The 17,882-nt window shown below is 36.8% G+C and overlaps 3 protein-coding genes across 3 annotated transcripts; 1 reads left to right on the forward strand and 2 right to left on the reverse strand.

Moving 5' to 3' along the window:
• The first annotated feature begins 6,247 nt into the window (after positions 1 to 6,247).
• LOC122016439 (carotenoid cleavage dioxygenase 8 homolog B, chloroplastic-like) lies at positions 6,248 to 8,665 on the forward strand. Its single transcript, XM_042573741.1, has 6 exons — positions 6,248 to 6,552; positions 6,638 to 7,384; positions 7,452 to 7,645; positions 7,708 to 7,897; positions 7,981 to 8,083; positions 8,202 to 8,665. The coding sequence occupies exons 1-6, from the start codon at positions 6,259 to 6,261 to the stop codon at positions 8,345 to 8,347; spliced, it is 1,674 nt and encodes a 557-aa protein (XP_042429675.1). The 5' UTR covers positions 6,248 to 6,258; the 3' UTR covers positions 8,348 to 8,665.
• A 34-nt stretch (positions 8,666 to 8,699) lies between these two features.
• Positions 8,700 to 10,546, reverse strand: LOC122016449. Its single transcript, XM_042573753.1, has one exon. It carries the CDS (start codon positions 10,365 to 10,367, stop codon positions 8,745 to 8,747), a length of 1,623 nt encoding a protein of 540 aa, XP_042429687.1. The 5' UTR covers positions 10,368 to 10,546; the 3' UTR covers positions 8,700 to 8,744.
• A 1,155-nt stretch (positions 10,547 to 11,701) lies between these two features.
• On the reverse strand, positions 11,702 to 17,642 carry LOC122016460 (ribosome production factor 1-like). The gene is made up of 12 exons (XM_042573762.1): positions 17,417 to 17,642; positions 17,086 to 17,336; positions 16,907 to 16,987; positions 16,664 to 16,759; positions 16,449 to 16,532; positions 16,301 to 16,370; positions 16,109 to 16,191; positions 13,624 to 13,703; positions 13,400 to 13,498; positions 12,975 to 13,080; positions 12,044 to 12,133; positions 11,702 to 11,960 (listed from the first exon to the last, which is right to left on the reverse strand). The coding sequence occupies exons 2-12, from the start codon at positions 17,317 to 17,319 to the stop codon at positions 11,922 to 11,924; spliced, it is 1,062 nt and encodes a 353-aa protein (XP_042429696.1). The 5' UTR covers positions 17,320 to 17,336; positions 17,417 to 17,642; the 3' UTR covers positions 11,702 to 11,921.
• Between the last annotated feature and the right edge of the window lie 240 nt (positions 17,643 to 17,882).

Genomic DNA, 17,882 nt, shown 5'->3' on the forward strand with positions numbered 1-17,882 from the left:
ATATACAAGCATAATGCTGAAATTTTTATTTAGAATATAAATAATACTAATTCATAAAATGTACACTTAAAGTTATATCCCTTCGAAACTAAATCAATATATAATCAGACTTATTAAATTTAGAATTTATTAGCAACTGTAAAATAATTATTATTTATTAGTAGTTCCTGTGGATTGTGATCATATATATATATATATATATATATATATATATATTTTAACATTTTGATATTTTATTTTCATATTGCATTTTTTCATAAATATGAGTTCAATTTGGACATTGATAATGTGTGCAATAAACACAAAAAAATTCAACAATTAATAATTATTTTAAGTGGTCAAGACATGGAGTGTTGTCACATGTAAGTCTTAGGATCGAAACTCGATGTGTCTCAGCATAACTTTTCTCATGTCACTTGTACTGATGACTAGTAGTTATTCATGATTTTCCTCCTTTGTGGCGAGTGCGCTAGGGTGGCCTTAGCCACCTGTACTGATGCTAATAGTTATCCATAATTTATCTCCTCTGGATCGATCGAGTGCACTGGGATGACCTTAGCCACCTATATATACTGATGACTAGTAGTTATCTATGATTTATCACCTTTATGATGAGTACGGTGGGACGAGTGAACCGCCTTTGCCACTTGAACCGAAGAAATTTTGATTTGTAATAAATAATTTTTGTAAGTTTTCGCATAGATATGAATTTTTCAATAAGTTTGGTGAAATTTTTTATTCTAATATAAATATAATAAAAACCGCTAGTACTAGTTTTACGAAGCATTAGATAATTGAGACTTAATTTTCCTAGACGGTCTAAGATTAAATATATATTATATTTTATATAAATATAAATTCTTTGATAAAATTTGCATACATGCACATATTTAATGTGTATTATTCTGAATTAATACCCCCTCATCACCACATCAATTAGTTAATTTTTTTCTCATTTTCTACCGTCTATTCTTCAAATATTATTTAAATATATATATCTTAATATCATACCAATAAATATATTATACACTTACACTTTAATCATACGTATGATATGTTTATATCCTTCGAATATTTTTTTTCACTGTGGATGTTTCATATTTAATATACTGTATAAGCTGTCTCAGGGAGTGCAATGATAAGATACTTTTCGTAGTTAATTAAATATTTGATTTTCAATTATGACATATTACGAAATTAATTCCCTCCCATGTAAAAATAACCTTAGAATGCTAGTCGCGTGATGAGCTATTTGCCCTTTCCAATTGATCTCATGACGAATGAGAAACTTTTATAGGATCAAATCAATCATTTTTAAAATAGATCATTTTTAAAATAGTCAGTTCGAAAAGTCAAATATATTCTGATATCTTAATTTCTTTTAAAAATACATTTTCTTGTTGCAAATCTTCATTCTACTAGTCTTATATTATTTTGTAATATCAATTTAATCAATTTAATACATTAAATCAATATCATTATCCTATTCTTAAAAAAATTATCTTCAAACAAATACTTTAATTATTAAATTATATAATCATTGCTGAAAACTATGGTTAATTAGCAGCTCACTGAATCTTTAAGACAATAAAACTGCAAGGCTGGAGCTTAATTGTATTATTCTATCTACATCAAATCGGGTAATGGTGATCATTAACCATAATAACTAGACAAATTAGTAACATAAAAATAATAATAAAACTAACTGTTAGTTTCTATATTATGCCAGCTGATTGGCTGGCATTTTGACATCTATTCTTCAACTATATTCTATTACACGCTTTGTTCGCGAGCTATTTATTTAATTTGTTTTAATGACAATTAAGCTTTTTTTAATTGTTAATTATGAATAAATTATCACGAGTGCTATTCTATTATTCACATTACTTTACTACATATGTTTTTTTAACTCATTAATTTTTAATATAAGTTGATTATGTCTACAAACAGAGAAGATGATTGGTTCGGGAGATGATTCTAATGTTGAATGTGTGAAAACTCCTCATTAGAAAAAATGACTCTAAGAGGCCTTGCGTGTCAAAAAGAACATCAACAACCGGGCCAAATAAGGGATTTCCTGCAGTGCAGGCACTCCGACATTCAATTCAGTAATCAAATTATGGGTAGTGAACAATGGAGCGAACAATAATACTAGACAAGTCAAATTGCGTAGTCTTGCCTGTAGATGAAGAATCCCTTTTATACTATTATTGTTTATTTATGCACAAATCTCAAAGTATGTCCAAAAAAAATGGATAAATTGTAAAGATACTTTGACACCTTTCTCAAAGTGGATCCACAATCTCCGTGTTTGGTAGGCTGGAAACTTCTAGTGTACAGATGACATATAGAATATTCTCTGTCTTCCGTGGCACAAAATGTCAAAAATGACTATGAGACCGTTGGGTTGAGGGACCCCTAATATGCTTATTTAACAAGCTGACTAAGTCCTTCCTGTAATCTAATCATCATTCATTTGCAAGGGTAACTAGGTCAGATTTATGGAGTGTTGTTAGGTGCTTGTCCTTCACTCAGCCTCTTAGTTTTGCCCCATAGTTTGGTAGAACCAAATATCCAATTTGTCCGATCAGACCATAGGTCTAATCGGTTAATTTACTCGGTTGGAATAGTTAACTGTGCTAACCACGAGTAATAGAGAGGACCTTGGTCTGGATGATGCAGACTCAGCTTAGAGTTTCATCCATACTGAGGGGTTTGGGGTCCGACCGGCCCAAGGGTCCAGTCGGATGACCTCTCTATCAGGACTGTCGTCTACACGAGCTATGAGGGTTGACCTCTCATTAACTTTGACCGCTATATCAGCCGACCTCTTAAACTTTGACCTGATTTGGGAGCTCCACCTTATTCGTCGTATCATAAGTGTTAAATTATTGTATTTACATAAGTTTATTATTCATAATGCCTTTGACGTTTGGGAGCAAATCTCTTGGTCCACAAAAAGTGGACTAGGGGATGAATCACTCGTAATTACGGTCGGATCATTGCCACGATTTGATCGCAATTGGTTACGATCTCTCCCTGTGTTTACCATCCCCGCCACGTTATAGTTTAGCTCAGAGCAGGCGACCGGAGGCCACCCCCGCTTAGCACCCGACAACCTGGATACCTGCCCACTTCCAGTGATCTCCGGGTAGCGTCCGGCCGTGCACTCCAACCTAAACTATAACCTGATGGGGATGATGAATCCAGCGAGAGATCACAACCAATTGCGACCGAATTACCACCACGATCCAGCCATTATTATGAATGATTTATCCCTTGATTTACTTTTTTTTTTGGGACCCAGAGATATGATCTCTTGACGTTTATCCTCCAATCACTTTGTCTTTTGATTCCAATAATTATAAAATCACTTAATCATTCTCTATATTAAGTTAAACCTATTTTATATTGTTAACCAAGTAACTATATTGGTTCAGTTTTTTACTGAATCATATAGATAAGTTTTTAAATATCAAATCATGTAGGATAGCTTTAAAATTACTAAATCATGTATCTATTTCTCATTTTATCTCTATTAGTGGATTGATTTTTTTTTATGAGTCGAATAAATTTTATTATGTGCCGTCGAAATTTTGATTAAATCAATCGATTAATTTATTTTTTTAAATCAAAATCGATTTTAGATAAAATTAGTTCTTATGTGTTAGTCTACATCTCATAATTATATCCATGTACTTAAACATCAATTTGACTTAATATACTGAAAATAATAATTTTTTGAATACGAATATGTTTGAAAATTTTAATTCATATTCAAAAAATTATTTTTCTCAATGTATTGAGTCAAATTAGTATTTGAGGATATAGATATAATCAGGAAAGGAAAGGTAGATGAATACATAAAAATTAGTTTCATATCTATCCGAGATCATTTAGTTCATTAGCCGATTTTGCTTAAAATCGACTAATAAACTAAATGACTTCAAATTTACATGAAACTAGTTCTTCTCTATTCGTCTACCTCTCATGGTTATATCCATGCCCTCAAATACCAATTTGATTCAATATATTGAGAGCAATATTTTTTTGAATGCGAATTGAATTTTTCAAATATTTTTATGTTTAAAAAATTATTACTCTCAATATATTTGATCAAATTGGTATTTGAAGGTATGGATACGAACACATAGTAACTGGTTTTGTATTAATCCAAGATCATCTAGTCTATCACCTAGTTGTGGCTAAAATCGGATGATAGAGCAAATGACATCGGATTGACATAAAACTAGTTCTTATGTGTTCGTCTCTCTCTTCTGATTATATCCATGCCCTCAAATACCAATTTGACCCAATACATTAAGAGTAATGATTTTTTAAACACGAATTAAATTTTTCAAACATATTCGTATTCAAAAAATTATTACTCTCAATATATTAAGTCAAATTAATGTTTCAAAGCATGAGTATAATAAGGAGAGGTAGATGAACATATAGAAACTAGTTTGATATCAATCCAAAGTCATTTAGTCCATCAGCCAATTTTGGGCAAAATTAGATGATGGACCAAATGATCTCGGATTGACATGAAACTAGATCTTATGTGTTATTCTACTTCTCATGATTATAGTCATACCCTTAAATACGAATTTGACACAATATATTGAAAGCAATAATTTTTTAAACAAATGTTCAAAATATCACCGCTCTTACTATATTGAGTCAAATTGACGTTTGAGGGCATGAATATAATTAGAAGAACTAACGAAACGCATAGAAACTAGTTTCATATCAATTCGAGGTCATTTTTGGTTCATCAACTGATTTTACCTAAAATCGACTTTGATAGAAAAAAAATCAATTAACTGATTTACTCAAAATTTTGACATTCAAAAATTTTTCAAATACATCTGTGTTTAAGAAATTACAATTCTTAATATATTAGGTCAAATTGATATTTGAGAGTGTGGATATAATCAGAAGAAGTAGACGAATATAGGAGCTAGTTTCATGTCAATCCAAAGTCATTTGTTCCATCAAACGATTTTGCCCAAAAACCTCTGATGGACTAAATGACCTCGGAGACATGAAACTAATTTCTATGTGTTCGACTACTTCTCCTGATTATATCAATACCCTCAAACGTCAATTTGACTCAATATATTGAGAGCAGTGATTTTTTGAACACGAATGTATTTGAAAATTTTAATTCATGTTCTCAATATATTTGATCAAATTAGTATTTGAGAGTATGATATAATAAGGAGAAATAAACGAACGCATAAGAACTAGTTTCATATCAATTCCATCAGTTTATTTTGCCTAAAAATAGAAACTAGTTTCATGTCAATTCAAGATCATTTGATCCATCAACCAATTTTATTCAAAACTGTCTAATGGATCAAATGACCTCGGATTGACATGAAACTAGTTCTTATATATTCGTCGACCTTTTTTGATTATATCTATACCCTCAAATACCAATTTGACCCAACATATTGAGAGTAATAATTTTTTGAATATGGATTAAAATTTTCAAATATATTCATTCATGCTCAAAAAATTACTACCCTCAATATGAATATAATCAAGAGAGTTAATCAAACACATAAAAACTAATTTCATGTTAATGTAAAGTCATTTGATCAATTAATCAAATTTACCTAAAATCGATTTTGATTAAAAAAATAAATCATTCAATTGATTTGCTCGTTTCAACTGATAAAGGTAAAATAAGAAATGAATTCATAATTTTAAAATTTTAAAATTGCCTACATAATTTTGTAATTTTAAAAAAATATAGTTCCGTAAAAAGCTGATTGTTATTAATTTTCAACTAGTTGAATATTTTAAAAGAAATTATATATTATTTTAAATTAAATTAATGTATTATTCTTTGAATAATACTTATCATTTCGTTTAATTATTTTAATACTAATATTTTTTATCATTAAAATTAATATTAATTAAAATGCGTAACATTTTAAAAGTCTTGTAAATTAAAGGGGGTAAATAATTAATAATTAAAAATAAAAAAATAAAATTTGTATATGGCTAAAATAGAGAGGGTGCAGAACAAGTGAAATTGGGCACTTTTGAAACGATGGCGTAATTTTTTCTCTCTTTTTAAAATAAAATAATTTTTGTTTTTTGTTTTTTGTTTTTGTTTTTTCCCATCGATCGATCGATCTCATCTCGTCCTGTAGCCAATGAGAATTCATCGTTTAAGATGCTCCGTGGAGCCCTTCAAATCTATAAATACCCGTCTGGTATACCGAGTTAGCTCCATCGCTTCCAATGGCTTCCGCCTTCTTCTTCGCTCCGACAAAGGCCATCTCTTCCTCTTCCAGCATGCTAAGATGCGCCTTGTTCAATCCAGCAGGCGAAAGTCGGCGGCGTGACTCTGTCAAAGCCGGCGTTGCCACTGAGTCGCCTCCGTCCGTCATCAACGACCTAGTCGCGCCGCCGCTCGTACCCTCTGAGCCCGTCGTCACCGGACGCGGCGCCGGCAAGCTCGCCGCGTGGAGGAGCATCCGGAAGGAGCGGTGGCAGGGCGAGATGGCCGTCGAGGGAGACATCCCACTCTGGCTGGTGTGATATATATAGTTATTTTGCTTTAATCGTTAATTAAAAAGATAAATAAATCGAACTGTGTCGATGTTTGTTTGATTTGCAGGATGGCACGTACTTACGGAACGGCCCTGGCTTGTGGAACATCGGCGACTACGACTTCCGGCACCTGTTCGACGGCTACGCCACGCTGGTCCGCGTCAGGTTCGGGCAGGGCCGCGCGGTGGCGGCGCACCGCCAAATCGAGTCGGAGGCGTACAAGGCGGCGAAGAAGAACCGGCGCCTCTGCTATCGCGAGTTCTCCGAGGTGCCCAAGCCGGACAGCTTCCTCTCCTACGTGGGCGAGCTCGCCAGCCTCTTCTCCGGCGCGTCGCTCACCGACAACTCAAACACCGGCGTCGTCGTGCTCGGCGACGGCCGCGTCGTCTGCCTCACCGAGACCATCAAGGGGTCCATCCAGATCGACCCAGACACGCTGGAGACTCTTGGGCGGTTCGAGTACGAGGACAAGCTCGGCGGCCTCATCCACTCCGCCCACCCCATCGTGACCGAGTCGGAGTTCCTGACGCTGCTGCCGGACCTACTCCGGCCGGGCTACCTGGTGGTGCGGATGGAGGCGGGGAGCAACGAGCGCAAAGTGTTGGGTCGCGTCAACTGCCGCGGCTCCGTGCCGGCGCCAGGCTGGGTCCACTCCTTCGCCGCCACCGACCACTACGTGGTCGTGCCGGACATGCCCCTGAGGTACTGCGTCCAGAACCTGCTCCGCGCCGAGCCTACCCCGCTCTACAAGTTCGAGTGGCACCCTGATTCCGGAAGCTACGTCCACATCATGTCCAAAGCCACCGGAAACATTGTAATGATCGAAGCTTCACCGACATGTCTCTTCTCTAATCTCAACTGATCTCACTGATCATTCTCAGGTGGCAAGCGTCGAGGTCCCTCCTTTCGTGACCTTCCATTTCATCAACGCGTACGAGGAGGTCGACTCTGAGGGAAGGATCACCGGAATCATAGCCGACTGCTGCGAGCACAACGCAAACGCCGACATCCTCGAGCTGCTTCGCCTGCAGAATTTGAGATCATCCGCCGGCCTCGATGTCTTGCCCGACGCAAGGTAAATGACCAAATTCGATGAAGGATTCCTTGCGATAATGATCAATTGATCGATTGAAACAGGGTGGGAAGGTTCAGAATTCCATTAGACGGCAGCCCAAAAGGGGAGCTGGACGCGGCACTGGACCCAGAGGAGCACGGCAGGGGAATGGACATGTGCAGCATCAACCCGGCCTACCTCGGCAAGAAGTACAGATACGCCTACGCCTGCGGAGCCAATCGCCCCTGCAACTTCCCCAACACCCTCACCAAGGTCCTCTACTGCATCATCACTAACAAACTCCGACTACTGCTTGTTAATTACGTTTCTAATCGTCTAAGAATACCGAACCGCAGATCGATTTGGTGGAGAAGAAGGCGAAGAACTGGCACGAGGAAGGCGCGGTGCCATCGGAGCCGTTCTTCGTGGCACGGCCAGGCGCCACTGAGGAAGATGATGGTGAGTTCATGATCACTACTTCAAACTTTTGTCCTATACTACAGCAGTGATATGATGAAGCAGAGGAATATAGCCAACGCTTTCAAATACGCACATTAATCTTCCTTATCCCTTTCAGGGGTGGCGATCTCCATCGTGAGTGACAAGAACGGAGAAGGGTACGCGTTGGTGCTGGACGGCAGCAGCTTTGAGGAGTTAGCACGAGCCAAATTCCCCTACGGACTTCCCTATGGCTTGCACGGATGTTGGGTTCCAAACAAGTAGAGCAACCCGACGACCTGCATGCTGTCTGTAGATTGTGGCTGTAAGAATACTGGGAAACAGCAATAAGGCGCTCCACCTGCTGTATAGCGTATGAATACATTAGAAACAAGGAACAATAATGTGCTGACTGCCATTCGAATGAATTCGTCAGTGCACTGAGTGTAGTGGAAGAATTGGTTCAGGTTTCTTACAGGGTACACATATTGCAGCATTTCGTTGCAGGGTAGGGAATATTGGTTGTGTGGATGTGGAAATCTGTATAGACGACCCAGCCTTTTTAATGAAGATAAATAATAGTATTTGGTTTTCATGTGTTAATTCAGAACAAGAAAGATCAGAAGGAAACCAGAAAAGATCAAACAATACTAACTGAGAACATTATTTAACTGGCAGGAGTTCACATTAAATCATTACTTAACTCTGAAGTACGCACATCGTGATTATTCTTTCCAGTCAATTGGTATAGAAGCACTCCGGCTGCTACACTAACGTTCAAGCTCTCGACAGCAAGAAATGACTTGAGATCTCTCCCAAAGCAATCCTGATCCTTTTCCTCGACATCTACTTCAGGTGTTCCATGGTGTGCATCTGACGGAAAACTTCCAGGGATTCTAATTAACTGAGTACAAGACCTCTCGACCAGGGGCCTTAACCCGCTGCCTTCGCTACCCAAAACAAGAATTGTAGGCACTCCCACTTCAACCTCACTCAAGGATACAGCTTTAGAAGAGACTGATCCTCCGAGAACTCGCCAACCATTCTCAGCTGAAGATGACAAGAACTGCATCATGTTCTTACAAGACAAAAGCTCGATCAGTTCGAGGGAACCAGCGCTAGCTTTGCTTACTACACCGCTTAAAGGAGCTGAATTCTTGGCACATAGGACCACACCTTCTGCTCCGAAGAAATAAGCTGATCTGATGATGGCCCCCAAGTTCTGTGGGTCTGTCACCTCATCCAGGGCAAGCCAGAGAGGAGATTTTCCGGCTTCTGGCATCACAGGATCCAGCTCCCTTATGCTCACCATCTCCAAGGGAGAAGCATCGAGAATCAAACCCTGATGAGGTCTGTTATCGACAACCATATTGAGGTCGTGCTTTGAGGCTTCTACAACCTTCAAGCCTACCTTCTCAGCTATCTTCAATATTCTCTCCACTGCTTTCTTGTCCTTCTTCTTCTTGTTGTTTCCACTCAAGTCTAATCCTTCCTGAACATAGAGAGCATAAAACTCCCTCCTTTCAGCCGTCAATGCAGCCAAGACTGGGCCAACACCATAAACACTCTGGCCAACCATTTTTGGAACAGAAGAATCAGTCGCCTCTTTCCATGTCTTCCTGCCCCAATTCTCCTGATTATTCCATAGGCGAACCTCGGCAGTCTCCTGATTATTCCACCGACGAACCTCGGTAGTATTGAACGATGACTCTTCAGCACCTTTAATGGGCTTTCTCTCCCAACTCGCATTCTTACTCCAGTGCTGGTTCTTCTGTTTCTCAAATTGGGGCTCTCGTCCGATGATATCTTTGTACCTGCTCTTAATCTTATCCCACCTTGGGTCGTCGACAGGCTCGGCCTCTAGGTCTTCCTCCTCTGCATCGATGGTGTTATCTTTCCTAGCAATACCTTGCTCATCTCTAGCAAGAAAGCTCTCCGCTGCTTCTGCCCAAGAAGAGCGCTTTGTTCCAGCCGGCGCCCTCTCTTGTACCCGCTTCCCCCCCTTATTCCCATCAGATCCCCTTATCCAAGGCAGTGATTCGGTTGTCTTTGCATTTCCACCAAACTCAGGTGATCCCGGCCGCGAGCTACTGGAAAAAACCCTAGTTTGCCATCCGCAAGCGCTCCCCCGTGATCCAAAATGGCATGAAAAACTTCTGACATCGAGAACACTTCTGCTTCCAGGTATTCTACGAATGAAGTCTTCGGAGAAACAAATTGATACCATTGGGTGGCGGCTTCCTGGTTTTGATATCTTGGAAAGGAACGGTATCACCGAGGCCTTGGCGAGTTGGCACTGATGCATGGTTCAAGGAATTTGGATAAAGAAGAAGATAGCGAGGAAGGTTGGCACCTGTGGGAGAGCCGCGGAAGGCAGAGGATTCGAGCTAAGCGATGCCGGAGAAGTGTTCGCAGAAATATCGCACCCAATCCGATGAACGCCGCCACCGCAGTCTGCGAGTTGTGTGAAGAAGGATTGAAATGAGGATTGCAAAGTGTGGCAGATACTATCAGATAAAAGGTTAGTGGGCCGATCGAACCGGATAAAAAACTCGGCCCGGTCGGCGAAAGTTCATGGGCGAGTGAGGAACGCCGTTCGCCTTGATCGGACGGCTGAGAAATCCCAGCCGGTTCTTTTATGGGAAAATTCACATCTAGTCTACCATCATGAGTTAAACTTTGGATGCAATAGCTATTGATAAAAAATTTTATTTTTACTCCATAATTAAACATAATAGACATTAATTTATTTAATTACTCCTGTTATTTTTAGATATAATTTTTTTTAAAAAAATAAGTATAATTCATTTTAAATTCAATAAATCTAATATATTTTTTTATGCACAACTCTTTTTCCACCTCAATTGTATAAAAAATATACTATAATTTCTTTAAATAATGCTCAATTTGATGAAAAACATATTAGATTTTCTTTAAATGGTACTAAATTTAAAAGAAATTATATTAAGTAGGAAAAAAATTATACTTAATTTGATAGAAAATATACTTAATTTGATTTAAAGTACTAAATTTAATAAAAAAATATATTTATTTTTAGACTTTTTGTATCTAAAAAATTATGAAGGACAATTTTAATAGAAAATATACTTAATTTTAATTTAAAGTGCTAAATTTAAAAAAAATTATATTCATTTTAGACTTTTTTATCTAAATAATTTGAGAGACAATTAGATAACAATATTTAGATAACAATATTTATATGAGAAAGTCAAGTAAATAGAACTTTACCTAGAGAGAGAGTATAAATCAAATTTTTTAGACATGAAAATTACATGAAAAAGTTAAAAATATAATAAAAGATTTTTCTTTTATTTGAGTTTCATGTCCACCTGTTAAAAAAAAAATCCTTTTATTAATTGTTTTTGCTTAAATACCCTCAACCCCTTTTATATAGATTAAATATTTTAACTAAACATTAATTAAGTACTTAAAAAAAATGCATGCTATATAGAACTCTAATATATTTTAAAAAGAATATACCATTTCAATCTTTGTTAATATTTAATTTTATTTTTAAGTGTGATGATAAACTATATTTATTATTCTAAAAATAAAAAGATTAAAATTAAAAACTTACATGACATATCAATGGAGCTAATAATTAACTACAAATAATCATAGCCATGAATAATAAATATAAGCTGAAATTCCGTTAACCTTCACAAACTCCATGAACAATTGTTCTGACATATATTTATAAGTGCTCGATAAACAATTGTTCCCAAAAAGGCTTGACTTAATTAATATTACCAAAAAAAAATTACAAAGCACGCAACAGTTGAAACTCGGAACACTTGGAAGGGGATAACGTTTGCATCTCCAAAGCAAAACCACAGGATTACAAGAAAAATCTCCTGCGACTGGTATCCATATCCGGCTAAAACATGAAAAGAACAAGTTTAATTTATCGAAGGAAAGCGATGCAGGTATATGATTGAGATTTGTGGTGAAGTCATATACCTTGTGTACCCATTCATATTCTCCGCCTTGGGTGTCAAATGTACCGTTTTGCAAGGTCCTTAATTTAAGAGTAAAGCGAGGGCCACACTCCTGCATTTTCGAACAACAATTTCAACACTTCAAGAATGCTACAAAAGGACCACTTGATTCAGTCAGTAATGAACAATGAATTTGAATCAAATATGTCATCATTGTTTGTTTAGTTTTAAAGTAAGTGATGAAAAGCTCCTATCAAGCTTGAATCCATTAAAGATCAATAACTCTAAAACAAGAGCCCCAACTTAAATTCACTAAATCAAACTTCAAGATTCTAAAATAGTTGAATGATTGAATCTCGGAGAAAACCAGTATGTAGATCAATAAATGAAACTACAGTTGATTTGTTATTTCCATGAGATTGCATATGATAACTTTTTTCCAAAGATATAGATCTTGAATATTGCATCATTGGTCAATACAGCATGCTTGAATATTGAATATCACAGTATGATACAATATTGGATGAGCCTATGAGCATGATTTTAATCAGAGAACATCAACGTGAATTAATAATGAACTACAATAAGTGTGCAGTTCGGTGAGTAACTTGATCCATATCATACAAGGTTTACAATCTCATTATGTGTCAAGGTTCTGAAACAAGATGGATCTAGTGCCAGCCAGTGTACCTTACAAAGGCAAGAGGTGACATTCATATCAGACGAGGAGGAAGAAGAAGAAGCAGAAGAAGACTTACCTCGTCTGCTAGAAAGTAATAAAGCCATAGCTTTGTGTAAGACAAAGGCACTCAGATTACAACTTAAAATTATGGGTATCAAGCAGATTAGCAAATTGAAAGTTGGGTCTAGACAACATTAGGCCGTTTCTGATCGAGAAGAGAAGTCTTCAAAGAAGCAGATTGAAAATAAATGCACCAAATTCTCAGCAATACCTGAAGGCGTGCAATCACTTTCTGTTGAGGTAAATTTTTGCTTATGGAGTCCTTAGCCGCCTTTTCTTTGGGATTGACTTTTTGTTCTTTAGTTTCAAATATATACCTAAATCAGAGATAATGGGTGTTACAAAAATTCCCCACAATTCAAATGCATGACACCTCAGGAAGAGCATGGATATAAAATACTGAAACTGAGCAGCTTTCCCATGATGACTAACTGAGAAGATCAGTTGGCAAAAGGGGATTTAAGCAGAAAATATCTATCCAACAAATTCAACAGATATTAAGAGAATATACCCATTTTGTTGGGCACAAGTCCTATAAAAATAATGCACATAAAAGCTAGAATGCAAAAACAATCATTGGTTCTAAATAATAACAGTGAACTGTCTACCAAAATATAAATCCACAACAAGGGCTACCTGTGGTGTCTAAAAAATATGAAATCACGTTGATTGTGGAAAGTTACAACACGACGGCCACGAAAATTGGGATCTTGATGAAATAGTGACTGTATCATCCTGAAATTCAGCAAAGAAAAAGACATACAAGTATGCATAAGAGTTGCATGCACACACATAAACTAGCTAACAACAATAATTTTCAAATCATTCAATACAACTTTGATTGAGTAAAACTGAGCAACCTGCCAACACGATGACCAATTGTAGTAGTAAAGTTGTTCAGTACTAACTCCGGTTTATGACTTGTAGGGTTTCCATGATTCTGACAACACAGAAGAAACACAGTTAAAGAATAGTGGATAATTATTTAATATTAACAGAAATAGAAGTATTGTGTAGACCATGTAAAACAATAGCTAAATATAAGGCATCAAGCTATTTAATGAGAGGATCACTCGAATCTTATTTGAGTGTCTGAACATGTACTAATAAATTGATGGAGCTCAACATATCATTTGTGTGTATTTTCTAAAACAATGTGAATTGTCCAGCTAATACCACTATCCATCCATGTAGTTGCTTATGCATATGTGAATGCTAATCTAATGTATGCTTATGCAAAGAGGGACTACCTTGATTTGTTAAATTCATAGTCATGTCCATGTTAAATTGATTTGAGTAATCAGTGTTTATCCAAATAGAAGAAAAAACAAGAAACATATTTTGTGGCTTGCTTAGATAGATATGCAACATTATGTTTATATGGATCACACAGGACTAATGTATCATTATTATGTCATATATGTTTTATGCTATATGAGTTACTTTGGTTCACATATAAAATATTTATACAAATTTTCAGATTGCACAAGATCAGTTAATATAATGTGATAGATGGAAGTTTTTTTTATATTGATTGTATTGGTTAATAATTGGATATAGTATTATCTCTATGTAAATGTAATATTTTGTAGCATGTGGTGTAATGCATTGTCAGTATAATTAATGTTATTATTAAAATGGCCATGGACCGTATATGCCTGCATTTGTGTATCTATCTGCAAAACACATGATTATGCAAAGGCTCAACCACAAACAATCTGCATATGATTTTTCAAACCTTATAGAATTGACCTCAGGTACAGTTAGAATCATGTCTACGTCCAAGTTCCAACGAATGGTAGAGGATACAAAGTAAAATAAATAAAAAACAGCATTCCATGATAATTAAGGAATTTGATTAAACAGCATTCCATGATAAATATGATTTTATATATAATGTCCTTTATCTTAACAGTTCAAGCGTCGTATAAAATACCTAATAGGCTAGGTCACACTATTTCCGACAGAAGTGTAATAACATTGTGAAAAAAGAAAGTAGTGATCTATCAGTTTAAATTATGTGATTAAAAAAAACAACAGATATAAGCTAAACTAGTGTGTTTGAATAAAATGACTATGAAGCATCAGGTCTAGCAAAGTTGACAGTTGAACTAAAGGACTTGGAAGCATTTAGGAATGAATTTGATCTGACCTTGCATAGAGTTCAATGGAGACACAGAGTTAGTCCGAAATAGAACTTTGTTCATTGATCTCTTAAGTTTATTTTGATTTGTTGAACTGATTTATATATACTAAGGATGTCAGAGTACATAAGGAAACATTTCTGAAGCACCTTGGTGTTGCCAAATCACAGATGCAAAGGTATCAATTTGTCGTCCCCAAGTTAAAGCAGCAAATATATGATATTCGAACTAGAAGGAAAAAAAAATACTTTTTTGTATCTGTTTGTCAAGCACAATCTTCCACCAAGCCCAATTTTATCAAATTATGTCATGATTGTAATTATCACTCCATGCATTTTTTTTCTTCAAGTGAACCATTTAGATGCATCATTCCTTGGGGTCAAAAATAAGAAATAAAACTTTCTATGTATCTATTTCTTTGGAGGAAAAGAAAAAGGGAGCATATTTTTTTTTCTTAAGCCTAATTTTTAAAAACTTGAAAAAAACAAAAATAATAATCAGATAAACAAATAGTTTAGTTTATAGTAGTGAATTGCACTCAACCTTCATTTCTCTCAGCCTGATTTTGCCAGTATTCATTTTGAGGGAAAGAAAGAGAAGATTTTCACTATCTCTTTCTTTCCCTCATTTCTTCCCAATGGGTTAAGGAGTTACACAATCTAGTGGTGAGTTAGGTAAGGGAGTTTAAATCAATACAACGACACTGTTGGAAAAGATTACAGCTTGTCACTCTTGCTCCGAACAAAGAATAATCTCCGGTCCAATGTGGAGTCCATGTGTCTCAAATGTGGTTCGGGGACACCCCATTGATTCATGGTCATAGCCAGAAAAATAAAAAAGGAAAAGTATTTCCATCCTTACTTTTCACGTAGTCTATTTCTTTGTTTCACACTGTGCAGGAAATGCAGTCTTAATCTCTCCAAGGTGCAGTAAATAACGAAAAATCATCAACAATTAAGGAAACAAAAATTCAGATAGTTAAATAATCACAAATAGAACTAAGAAACAATAAAAGCACAAAATATTTTTGTGGGATGTAATTCTAATGTCTACTTAAATGTACCAAGCAAGAAAGAAACTAACAAAGCAACAAAATAATACTTATACCAGCTTATAAGGACCCTTAAATCTGTAAATACAATCAAGTAAAAATATAAACTTGATGGTGATTTTGTGCACATCTGGAGCGCAAACAATGTACCTTGATATCCTTCCGCAAAATTAAGTTGGATAGTTTAAAGTGTGCAGTGGGTCCATCAGGCAACCCTATTATCAGCATTGCATCTGGAAAACAAGGCAAGCTTGTAAATGAAAAAGGATAAGACAAACTATAAAAAAAAGCATCCCATGTCAACCATGATGCAAGAGTTAATGGACTTGTTCTGCTCCAAACCTGGTTCTCTGCGATTTGTATGGACCACAATGATGGAAGTGAAGTCTTTGTTCTTCGCATATTCAACAATCTGCTTGAAAGAAAGAACTGATCAGAAAAATTCAGCAATGCAAGAAACTAGAGCTTTTCATTATCTAAAATGTGGTACCTTTTTCAGTTCGTAAGTTCCTCTCTTGTAGAAATGAGCATTGGGAATCACCGATACCAACTCATCACATAAAGCAGGACCTCTCTAGAGACAAAAAAATGTGAGATTGATTTGGCCTCCAGTTTTAAATATGATATTACCATGAGAATAAAAAGTAAAAGAATAAAAGAAAAAAGATTGACTTATGAAAATGTGCTAAAAACTAGAAAACGTACGGTGGAGTTGAAACGATTTGTGGTGATTAATATTTTTGGAATTATTTCCTGCTTTAGTATTCCACTGAATTCATCTGCATTGTTTGCTGCAAATAGCTATATCCATGCATTGGAAGTCAGTACTGAAGGTAAGTTTCTTGTCTGTCTGACTCGTAAAGCAAGTAAAGATAACTAAAAATTGACATCTTTGTAAATCTAAGATCTCAGATTACCATAATGATCAGGCGACAAAACAATCATTACCTCTTCATCATCTGGTCGGCAAATAGTTTCATCAACTTCCCTGGTGTTCTCAATAGTCCGAGGCACGCTCTTCTGTGGTGGCTGCGCATTGCATTCGCAAAAGCAAAAAAAAATCAGTTAATCACTACGGGAACAAAACCCAACAAGAAGAGAAAGAAGGAGAGGGGAAGGGAAAATACCTCCTCGCCAAGTTCGAGAGCTCTTTGGATGGCAACCTCTCTCGCTTTGGCCTGCTTCCGCTTCTCGATCCTCTTCTCACGTTTGAGCTTAGAATATACTTCGCTCCGCTTCTCCTTGTTTTTAATCATGGAAGGAAGCGTCTTGTCCTTTTTGATCTTCTTCCCTTTTGGCTTCCCATCAACGTCATCGTCGTGATCGCTCCCGGCGCCCTTCCTCTTCACCCAGCCGCCCATGTTATCCCCTTTGGCCACTGGTTGTTTGAGAAGGAGACAGACTAAGGTTCTTCAGTGGTGGAATAAAGAAATAATAGGAAGGTGATCCTGCTGCTACACTGTTTCCGGAGGTGGTTGCGAACGGAAGCGAAGAAGGTTTCTGACAAGCAGGAGCGAGCTAGTGTCCTCGATGTCACGGACAGGGTGCCGCGGACGGCGCTCCTGCGATGAGCGTCGGAGACTGCGACGAGCGACGGCGACACGAACGGGGGGCACGGCGGTCGGCGGCGACGAGTATCGGCGGCGTGGAGAGAAAGAAGAGGAAGAAGTGGAGAAATAGGGTTTTCGGAGAATGAGAAATTGGGATGGGCCCATTATATTTGCACTTTTACGAAACAATCCATATAATTCTAGAATTCGCAACTAATCGCTTCAAATTTTAAATAATATAGAAACAATCATCTATCACATTATATTAAATCTTTTCCCATCATTTTTTAGTTGCGTGTCCTATTTGGAGGAAAAATTCATCGTACATAGGATTCGAACCGTGAGTGCCTGGGTGACAACTCGAATGCTCTGTC

Source organism: Zingiber officinale, chromosome 1A (genome assembly GCF_018446385.1).
Source record: "Zingiber officinale cultivar Zhangliang chromosome 1A, Zo_v1.1, whole genome shotgun sequence".
Taxonomy (NCBI): Eukaryota; Viridiplantae; Streptophyta; class Magnoliopsida; order Zingiberales; family Zingiberaceae; genus Zingiber; species Zingiber officinale.